General features: G+C 49.2%; 1 protein-coding gene across 3 annotated transcripts in view; it reads left to right on the forward strand.

Moving 5' to 3' along the window:
- The window catches only part of LOC141122091 (uncharacterized), a 531020-nt gene extending 521196 nt beyond the window's left edge, over nucleotides 1-9824 (forward strand). For all 3 annotated transcript variants that reach the window (XM_073611895.1, XM_073611896.1, XM_073611898.1), the window contains one exon: nucleotides 1591-9824. In XM_073611895.1, coding sequence (XP_073467996.1) covers nucleotides 1591-3803 — 2213 coding nt within the window. In that variant the 3' untranslated portion in view covers nucleotides 3804-9824. The remainder of the gene's footprint in view (nucleotides 1-1590) is intronic.
- Nucleotides 9825-11404: the final 1580 nt, after the last annotated feature.

The raw sequence follows: 11404 nt of genomic DNA on the forward strand, positions 1-11404 counted from the left end.
ACCCCCCCCACTCCCGCCCTGTCTCCCCCCCCCCCTTCCCCCCTCCCCTCCCCCCCTTCCCTTTGTTCACCTTGGTTGATTCACATGTTTTCTTTTGTTTACCACACCCTCACACTGCATGGTTGTCTTTCACCGTCCATGTTTGTTATCACCTCACCATATCCTCACCCCTTCACGGAGTTATTCCCAACACTAATATTTATATAGAGCACTGACTGAGTGGTTGCCAATACCCAATATTGCTTATGATATATATTATATATATTTACTTATATCTATGCCCTTGACACATATTGGAGACTCTTGTCCCCTAGTGGCCTGTTTTGGCCACATAACAAATGTAGCATAGTAATTAAATACATTATGGACGCTTTCTTTGATTCTCATCACAGCTGTGTTTCTGTGTTCCCTGGTTGGTCGTTAGGCCTGGCGGGCGGTGCCCTAAGAGTGTGACCTCTCGTAAGTCACGTCGCTGTTTTCACTGCCCTGGTCTAAGTCGTGTTGGCGACAGAGGCACCTGGGACTCTCCCTCTGGGGAAGAGGGGAGGACAGTCCTTTTAGGGGATCTCCATGTGGGAGGCCTTTTTTTCTTTTTCTGCTGGACACACATTATTGGGTAACTATACTGGATTTATGCACCACATGGTGGATGTAATTATTGTTATATCAATGGAACCTATATATGTATATCAATTCTATCTATGTATATTTTTCCAGCAGACTGACCCTCTGAAGAAGACCCAAAGTATAGGGGTCGAAACGCGTCAGGTTCAATATTCATGTTACCAAGCGTTGTTATGAATATGTGTCTGCCAATGTATGTTCAGCTTATCTAATTTAATTGTATTTTAAGTACCCCCCACTGGAGCTCATTGTTTTAGCTTTCATGGTACACTATTTAATACATTTGTTATACTTTTCATACATTATTGACTCCACTTTGTCATTGTGCTGCCTAAAAACCCCACCCTGGGGAAACTTTTTCTTTTTGTTTTCAGTCTTTAAGGGGTGAGCAGCAATCCTTTTCTCTCTCTCTAGTGTCCCCTTCTTTTTGTGTTCGGCCAGCATAAGTGACATCAGGTGCAGGGAGCTTGTACCCACCTACCTGTCTATGACAAGGGAGTCTGTCATCCATCATATTATATTACACTCCTGTCTGATCATCTGCAAAACAGCGTTTTACCTCTTTTTATATATTTTAATAATGTTGATCTCTGATTCTGATATGTAGCAGATTCTCCCTCTAATAATACATCTATCTGTCTGTTATTCTCAGAGTGGATTAAATATCCAACTATATATCTGGATATTTATATTTACCGCTGTATATAGATATTCAAGAATATTAACTCAATTATACACCAACCTTTTTTTTAGGTTTTTATCCAATTAATCGAAACAATAATCGGCCAACTAATCAATTCTGAAAATAATCATTAGTTGCCGCCCTACAGAGGACCCATTTACTAGTTACCTTGAGGGGGGAATTGTAAGATCCTCAGAGACAAAGCTGCCTGATGTGGGCGGAGTCCTGGTTTAGGGGAACCAATCTGCTCATGTCTAGTAATAATCTTTTTATCTCTATTTTAGTAGATGGACGGGAGATGAGGAAAACCTCAGAGGATTGTCTCACTTTGTCTCCAGACTGTAAAGTAGAAGATGAGGACATCACACAGTATAGTCCAGGAGAAAACCCGACTACCTCAAATGTCCATCCGGCACCACACAGTGTAGATGGACCATCGTATTCCTCTTATCCTGAGGAACCTCAGACTGTGAGGGACGGTGCCGTCCTTCCAACAGAGAAGAGCTTTTCCTGTCCTGAGTGCGGGAAGTGTTTCCCTTTTAAATCCCATCTTCATGTGCATATAAGATCTCATACAGGGGAGAAGCCGTATTCCTGTCCTGAGTGCGGGAAATGTTTTTCAGTGAAGTCTCATCTTTCCACACATCAGAGATCTCACACAGGAGAGAAGCCATATTCCTGTCCTGAGTGCGGAAAATGTTTCTCAGAAAAGTCCATTCTTAACAGACATCAGAGATCTCACACTGGGGAGAAGCCATATTCCTGTACTGAGTGTGGGAAATGTTTTTCACAGAAGTCCGATCTTTACACACATCAAAGATCTCATAACGGGAATAGTCCAGGAGAAAACCCGACTACCTCAAATGTCCATCCGGCACCACACAGTGTAGATGGACCATCGTATTCCTCTTATCCTGAGGAACCTCAGACTGTGAGGGACGGTGCCGTCCTTCCAACAGAGAAGAGATTTTCATGTACTGAGTGTGGGAAGTGTTTCCCTTCTAAATCCAACCTTAATGTGCATATAAGATCTCACACAGGAGAGAAGCCGTATTCCTGTCCTGAGTGTGGGAAATGTTTTTCAGTGAAGTCAGCTCTTTACACACATCAGAGATCTCACACAGGGGAGAAGCCGTATTCCTGTCCTGAGTGTGGGAAATGTTTTTCAGTGAAGTCAGCTCTTTACACACATCAGAGATCTCACACAGGAGAGAAGCCGTATTCCTGTCCTGAGTGTGGGAAATGTTTTTCAGTGAAGTCAGCTCTTTACACACATCAGAGATCTCACACAGGGGAGAAGCCGTATTCCTGTCCTGAGTGCGGGAAATGTTTTTCACAGAAGACCAATCTTTCCACACATCAGAGATCTCACATGGAGGAGAAGCTGTATTCCTGTACTGAGTGTGGGAAATGTTTTTCACAGAAGACCAATCTTTGCACACATCAGAGATCTCACACGGAGGAGAAGCTGTTTTCCTGTACTGAGTGTGGGAGATGTTTTTCATGGAAGTCCCATCTTTCCACACATCAGAGATCTCACACAGGGGAGAAGCCGTATTCCTGTCCTGAGTGCGGGGAATGTTTTTCACGGAAGTCCCATCTTTCCACACATCAGAGATCTCACACAGGGGAGAAGCCGTATTCCTGTCCTGAGTGCGGGAAATGTTTTTCAGTGAAGTCAGCTCTTTACACACATCAGAGATCTCACACAGGGGAGAAGCCGTATTCCTGTCCTGAGTGCGGGAAATGTTTTTCACAGAAGTCCAATCTTTACAGACATCAGAGATCTCACACAGGGGAGAAGCCGTATTCCTGTCCTGAGTGCGGGAAATGTTTTTCAGAGAAGTCCAGTCTTCACACACATCAGAGATCTCACACAGGGGAGAAGCCGTATTCCTGTCCTGAGTGCGGGAAATGTTTTTTACTGAAGTCCAGTCTTTACACACATCTGAGATCTCACACGGGGGAGAAGCCGTATTCCTGTCCTGAGTGCGGGAAATGTTTTTCACAGAAGTCCCATCTTTACACACATCAGAGATCTCACACAGGGGAAAAGCCGTATTCCTGTCCTGAGTGTGGGAAATGTTTTTCAGAGAAGTCCCGTCTTTACACACATCAGAGATCTCACACAGGGGAGAAGCCGTATTCCTGTCCTGAGTGCGGGAAATGTTTTTCAGAGAAGTCCAGTCTTTACACACATCAGAGATCTCACACAGGGGAGAAGCCGTATTCCTGTCCTGAGTGCGGGAAATGTTTTTTACTTAAGTCCCAACTTTCCACACATCAGAGATCTCACACGGGGGAGAAGCCGTATTCCTGTCCTGAGTGCGGGGAATGTTTTTCAGTGAAGTCCCAACTTTCCACACATCAGAGATCTCACACGGGGGAGAAGCCGTATTCCTGTCCTGAGTGTGGGAAATGTTTTTCACAGAAGACCAATCTTTCCAGACATCAGAGATCTCACACAGGGGAGAAGCCGTATTCCTGTCATGAGTGAGGGAATTGTTCCTCACTGAAGTCCTGTCTTCCTGTACATCAGGGATCCCACACAACCCTCAAGGTGCATTAGTGCCTTGAGTGTGGGAAATGTCTTCTATATGAATGTTGCTGGACATCACAGCTCTCATGTGGGGAAGAAGCACACCCTGATATACACCTCAGATATACTCCATGGCTGATCTTCATCATGTACGAAACAGTTGATAAGGAGATCAGAGATCACCAAAGACATGGATGAAGTGTTGTAAAATACAATGGATGGGCGGCTCATACAGGTCTGGTAATGTACTTTTATGTCATGACTTTCTTCCAGGTCCGCACCCATGCACGCGCACACCCAGAAACCTCCACTGTCATTGGCTGCAGGACAAGTTTGTCAGAAGGTCCCAGCCAAGGATTTTGCCCCGTACCCTGCTGATCACCTGCAGCCAATGACAAATCACTCCTGTGTTTTATTTTGTAAACACGGGGAGCTATCTTGTGATTTCTTCTCTTCCCGAGTCCTATTCAGTTCAGGAAGAGAAGAGAACATCACACTGTGAGTAGAATCACCACACTTTACACCCACACACCTTAGATTGGCACATTTAACCCCATTGATTGCCCTCATTCACCCTTTGATCACCCCTGTCACCCAACCAGTGCCATTAGTACAGCATCAGTGTACAGTATTTTTCACCAATCACTGTAATCGCATCACTTGTTACATAAGATAGCGCCAGGGTCAGCTAGTATTAGATTGTCCGCACACTATCACACTCACGCTATAGGATCCTGATCACCACTATTACTAGTATAGTGTCTGTATGGATCAATATCCTGATCACCACCATTGCTAGTATAGTGTCTGTATGGATCAATATCCTGATCATGAACAGAACTATATTAGTGTCCCCCTTAGTATAGTATCTGTATGGATCAATATCCTGATCATGAAGAGAAATATATTAGTGTCCCCCCTTAGTATAGTGTCTGTATGGATCAATATCCTGATCATGAAGAGAACTATATTAGTGTCCCCCTTAGTATAGTGTATGGATCAATATCCTGATCATGAACAGAACTATATTAGTGTCCCCCCTTAGTATAGTGTATGGATCAATATCCTGATCATGAACAGAACTATATTAGTGTCCCCCCTTAGTATAGTGTCCCTAATCATGCAGCGTTAGCAGGATAAGCTGTGCAGGGTCCCTGTGTGGGGTTTCTGGTTGCTGTGTGGGTTCCCTGATGGCTGTGCAGGGTCCCTGGTTGCTGTGCGGGGACCCGGGTCCCTGGTGGCTGTGCAGGATCCCTGGTGGCTGTGCGGGGTCTCTGGTGGCTGTGCGGGGTCCCTGGTGGCTGTGTGGGGTCCCTGGTGGCTGTGTGGGGTCTCTGGTGGCTGTGTGGCTTCCCTGGTTCCTGTGCGGGGTCCCTGGTGGCTGTGCGGGGTCCCTGTGTGGGGTCTCTGGTGGCTGTGTGAGGTCCCTGTGTGGGGTCTCTAGTGGCTGTGTGGGGTCCCTGGTGGCCGTGTTGGGTGCCTGGTGGCTGTGTGGGGTCTGGTGGCTGTGCAGATTCCCTGGTCCCTGTACGGGGTCCCTGATCCCTGTGCGGGTCTCTGGTGGCTGTGTGAGGTCCCTGTGCGGGGTCTCTGGTGGCTGTGTGGGGTCTCTGGTCCCTGTGTAGGGTCCCTGGTGGCTGTGCGGGGTCCCTGTGTGTGGTCTCTGGTGGCTGTGTGGGGTCTCTGGTGGCTGTGTGAGGTCCCTGTGTGGGGTCTCTGGTGGCCGTGTGGGGTACCTGATGGCTGTGCAGGGTCCCTGGTTGCTGTGCGGGGACCCGGGTCCCTGGTGGCTGTGCAGGATCCCTGGTGGCTGTGCGGGGTCCCTGGTGGCTGTGCGGGGTCCCTGGTGGCTGTGCAGGGTCCCTGTGCTGGGTCTCTGGTGGCTGTGTGAGGTCCCTGTGTGGGGTCTCTAGTGGCTGTGTGGGGTCTCTGGTGGCTGTGTGAGGTCCCTGTGCGGGGTCTCTAGTGGCCGTGTGGGGTCCCTGGTGGCCGTGTGGGGTCCCTGGTGGCCGTGCAGATTCCCTGGTCCCTGTACAGGGTCCCTGGTGGATGTGCGGGGTCCCTGATCCCTGTGCGGGGTCTCTGGTGGCTGTGTGAGGTCCCTGTGCGGGGTCTTTGGTGGCTGTGTGGGGTCTCTGGTCCCTGTGTAGGGTCCCTGGTGGCTGTGTGGGGTCTCTGGTCCCTGTGCGGTGTCCCTGGTGGCTGTGTGGGGTCCCTGTGTGGGGTCTCTGGTGGCTGTGTGGGGTCCCTGTGCGGGGTCTCTGGTGGCTGTGTGGGGTCTCTAGTCCCTGTGCAGGGTCCCTGGTGGCTCTGAAGGGTCCCTGGTGGTTGTGCAGGGTCCCTGGTCCCTGTGCGGGGTCCCTGGTGGCTGTGCAGGGTCTCTGGTGGCTGTGCAGGGTCTCTGGTGACTGTGTGGGGTTTCTGGTCCCTGTGCGGGTTCTCTGGTGGCTGTGCTGGGTCCCTGTGCGGGGTCTCTGGCTGTGCTGGGTCTCTGGTGGCTGTGTGAGGTCCCTGTGTGGGGTCTCTAGTGACTGTGTGGGGTCTCTGGTGGCTGTGTGAGGTCCCTGTGCGGGGTCTCTAGTGGCCGTGTGGGGTCCCTGGTGGCCGTGTGGGGTCCCTGGTGGCTGTGTGGGGTCTGGTGGCTGTGCAGATTCCCTGGTCCCTGTACGGGGTCCCTGGTGGATGTGCGGGGTCCCTGATCCCTGTGCGGGGTCTCTGGTGGCTGTGTGAGGTCCCTGTGCGGGGTCTCTGGTGGCTGTGTGGGGTCTCTGGTCCCTGGTGGCTGTGCGGGGTCCCTGTGTGGGGTCTCTGGTGGCTGTGCGAGATCCCTGGTGGCTGTGTGGGGTCCCTGGTTGTTGTGCCGGATCTCTGAAAGCTGTGCGGGGTCCCTGGTTGCTGTGCAGGGTCCCTGGTGGCTGTGTGGGGTCCCTGGTTGTTGTGCCAGGTCTCTGAAAGCTGTGCGGGGTCCCTGGTTGCTGTGCAGGGTCCCTGGTGGCTGTGTGGGGTCCCTGGTTGTTGTGCCAGGTCTCTGAAGGCTGTGCGGGGTCCCTGGTTGCTGTGCAGGGTCCCTGGTGGCTGTGTGGGGTCCCCGGTTGTTGTGCCAGGTCTCTGAAGGCTGTGCGGGGTCCCTGGTTGCTGTGCAGGGTCCCTGGTGGCTGTGTGGGGTCCCTGGTTGTTGTGTGGGGTCTCTGAAGGCTGTGCAGGATCCCTGGTGGCTGTGTGGGGTCCCTGGTTGCTGTGTGGGGTCCCTGGTTGTTGTGCCAGGTCTCTGGTGGCTGTGCGGGGTCCCTGTGCGGGGTTTCTGGTGGCTGTGTGGGGTCCCTGTGCGGGGTCTCTGGTGGCTGTGTGGGGTCTCTGGTGGCTGTGTGGGGTCCCTGTGCGGGGTCTCTGGTGGCTGTGTGGGGTCTCTGGTGGCTGTGTGGGGTCCCTGGTCCCTGTGCGGGGTTTGGGTTGGAGAAGTAAGCACATAGGTGAGTGGAGGGGAGGTGTAGAGGAGAGCCCAGTCTGAGGAGGAGGGTGACAATGATGTCGGGTGTCTGTGCACAGGGTGTTGTCTTGGTTGTGTCCACAGATCACTCACCTCTCCTAGGACATGGTATCTCCGCTGACACACATACAAGAGTGGAGGGTGGTCAGAGCGTGCACTCTTCTCTGAGTGGGCAGCGTCCCCGATTAGAGCCGCTCTCTCTATGGCTGACAGGAGAAAGGGGAGGGGGGCGAGCGGGGGAAATACACAGACAGTCCGCAGCTCTCCTCTCCCCTATCACAGTGCCGCTGCCGAGTCTTCTGGCAAATGGAGCAGCGCTGTCACTGTGTGTGGGAGGAGGGTGCGGGTGCTTTTTTTTGTGGGGGGCTGCTTTTTTTTTTGTGGGGCACCGTGTGACCTAAATGCCGGGGCTTCCCCCAACGGCTTGTAAAACATCCAACTTAGAAAGGAGGAGAAAGCCTGCTTGAGAACTAATGAATTGTTCGCAGTGAAGTGAAAGGACAATTAACCACCTCAATACCGGGCACTTTCACCCCCATCCTGCCCAGGCCATTTCTCAGCTTTCATCGCTGTCAGACTTTGAATGACAATTGCGCGGTCATGCTACACTAACCATGTGAAATTATCATTTTCTTCACACAAATAGAGCTTTCTTTTGGCGGTATTTAATCACTTCTGGATTTTTTTATATTTTCCTAGAAAAAAAGACCAAAAAGTTTGAAAGAAAAAGTTTTTTCTCAGTTTCTGTCAGTAAATTTTGTAAATAAGTAATTTTTCTCCTTCATTGATGGGCGCTGATGAGGTGGCACTTATGGGCACTGATGAGGAGGCACGCATATCCTGCACTTATGGGCACTGATAGGTGCCACTGATATGTGGCACAGATAGGCGGCACTTATGGGCATTGATGGGCATCACTAATAGGCACTGATTGCTGGCACTGGTGGGCACTGATTACTGGCACTGGTGGGCACTGATTGCTGGCACTGGTGGGCACTGTTTGCTGGCACTGTGGGGGCTTTGTTGTAATCAGGACACTGATGATCAGTTCCCTGATTACATGGCTAGATGTCCTCTGCGAGGAGATGCCGCTGATTGGCTCTCCTCTTCTCACACTCTGTCAGTGTGGGGCGAAGAGCGCCGATTACCAGCCTCCCTGTGTTTACATGTGACCTGCTGTGATTGGACACAGCCGATCACATGGTTAAAGAGCCACGGTCGCAGCTCTTTACAGAGATCAGCGTCGCAGCGTGTCCTAGTAACACGGCGCAGCTGCCATCACCCTGTGGGCGCACGAGAGAGCAGCCGTTCTGGGCGCCATCATATGACGTCCACCCAGAACGAGAGCCACACCACCCCACCGTCATTTGACAGCGGGGTGGGTGGCAAGTGGTTAATTCCATTAATGCAGAAACTATGGTTCAAATTTGCACGGTATCTGATGTAGTTGAAGAGCCTCTCTGTGTCCACGAATATAATCTTTATATGGGAGGGGTGGACTTCAATGACCAGATAATGAAGCTCTACTTATTTTCCCGTAAAGCCAGATGCTGGTACATGAAAGTGTCTGTATATTGTCAGAACTATTGAGGTTAAAAAGAATTAATTTGTAATGGTCTAAATATATTATTTTTAAATGTGATTCTCTGGACATGAGTAGTAGCCATCTTGTTCAAAACATTTTTTTAAGAGATTAAACTAAGTCCTTAGAGAAGAGATTTTCATAGGAAGGTTTTAAGGCCTCACCATATATTCTACTAAGTTGTAAATTAAGATTCCTTGTCAGTTAATCAGTTAAGGCCAAGGAGGCCCAATGTTATGGTAAGATAAGGGACTCCTAGGTTTCAAATAACAGTGAACAGACATTGTCTCTTTGACTAAGGAATGAAAGTAAGAGATGTATTCACAAAATATGTTTAAAAAAAAAAAATTTCTTGTATTACAAATTGCAAATAATTATATTGGCAATAATTATATTATCATATTAGTTTTACATTATAATGAGACAAGTACCGTATTTATCGGCGTATAACACGCACCGGCGTATAACACGCACCCCAATTTAGGAGGGAAGTTGAAGGGAAAAAACTTACATTTAAATGCCCATCATTGCAGCCTTCTCAGTGCAGCCTTGCCTCAGTGCAGCCTTGCCTCAGTGCAGCCTTCCCTAGTGCAGCCTTCCCCAGTGCAGCCTTCCCCAGTGCAGCCTTGTCAGTGCAGCCTTCCCCAGTGCAGCCTTCCCCAGTGCAGCCTTCCCCAGTGCAGCCTTGTCAGTGCAGCCTTCCCCAGTGCAGCCTTGTCAGTGCAGCCTTCCCCAGTGCAGCTTTGTCAGTGCAGCCTTCCCCAGTGCAGCCTTGTCAGTGCAGCCTTCCCCAGTGCAGCCTTCCCCAGTGCAGCCTTGTCAGTGCAGCCTTCCCCAGTGCTGCCTTCCCCAGTGCAGCCTTGTCAGTGCAGCCTTCCCCAGTGCAGCCTTGCCCCAGTGCAGCCTTCGATCCCCTGTCCCTGCCATCCTGGGCTTCAAAATCGCCGACCGCGATTTGAAAATGGCGCCGCCGGCGCCGAAATACACAGAGCCGGTCCTCGGCTTTTTCCGGCGGCTCTCGTTCACTTTCGGCTCCACTCGTAGTCCCGAGCGGAGCTATCCGAACCTAGCCGAGTAGGTTCGGATAGCTCCGCTCGGGACTACAAGTGGAGCCGAAAGTAAACGAGAGCCGCCGGAAAGAGCCGAGGACCGGCTCTGTGTATTTCGGCGCCGGCTGCGCCATTTTCAAATCGCGGTCGGCGATTTTGAAATTGTGACAGCTCGGGATCGCAGGGGATCGGCGTATAACACGCACCTGCGACTTTCCCCTGATTTTAAGGGGAAAAAAGTGAGTGTTATACGCCGGTAAATACGGTATATGTCTACTTAATTGAATATCTCACATATTTTGGTTTGTGCATTTTTGTTTATATATGTATTTTTTATTTTAGAATATTCATTTATATATTCATTACTTATTGTTGAATATTAATCATAGATATATTGTCTATATATAAATATGAAATAACACGTTTGTAATCTTATGAAGAGTCTAAATGTATTGGGATTCTAAGAGTAAAATCCTTGTGAAATAATACATGGGGTTAAGGTCCACATTACCTAACTTAAAGAATTTAATGGGAGGGTATATTTTCTTAAAGTAATAGATCTCATGAGTCTCCGCCAGGTCCGGAGTGGTTTGACACATAAGTGACATTTCAGTCTAATTCATAGTTTTTCTTTAAGCCTAAGTCAAAAGGTTATTCGGAAATTAAATGAAATATATTAAGAAGAATTTCTTCACCATTTCTAATACAATGCCGCCCCCATTGGCCACTGTGAATAAAGGAAACTACAATTTCCTTTTAAGTTTTGGGCAGCAAATGACGTGAAAGACATTCCCACACCCACATTCTAGGGGGAATATATAGGGTTTAAACATACGGTGAGGGAATCTGGAAAAAAGAAGATCTTGAGAGCTGTAGAAAAATGTAGGAATTGTAGAGAAGTCCTTTGGGGACATCCAGCTGATCCTTCTCAAAACAACAGAATTCTTAAATCTCTGGTAAGTATTAATATTTTTACCTTTTTGGGTAATTGAAGTTGTTTGAACATATGCTTAACTAACCCAATTAATGTTGGTAGTGTCAGTTTTGGAGTGAATTGAATTCTAACTGCAGTATGAACTTGACTCCCATTTAAACAAAGAGATACATATCTTGTTATATCTCAACAAAACTGACTTCAAAGTCTTATGGGGCGTACACACGGTCGGACTTTTCAGCTACAAAAGTCCGACAGACTTTCGACGGACTTGCGGCGGACTTTCGACGGACTTGCGGCGGACTTTCTAACGAACAGACTTGTCTACACACGATCACACAAAAGTCTGTCGAATTCTTACGTGATGACGTACACCGGACTAAAATAAGGAAGTTCATAACCAGTAGCCAATAGCTGCCCTAGCGTGGGTTTTTGTCCGTCGGACTAGCATACAGACGAGCGGATTTTTCGACCGGACTCGAGTCCGTCGGAAAGATTTGAAGCATG

This window comes from Aquarana catesbeiana, unplaced genomic scaffold (genome assembly GCF_042186555.1).
Source record: "Aquarana catesbeiana isolate 2022-GZ unplaced genomic scaffold, ASM4218655v1 unanchor240, whole genome shotgun sequence".
Taxonomy (NCBI): Eukaryota; Metazoa; Chordata; class Amphibia; order Anura; family Ranidae; genus Aquarana; species Aquarana catesbeiana.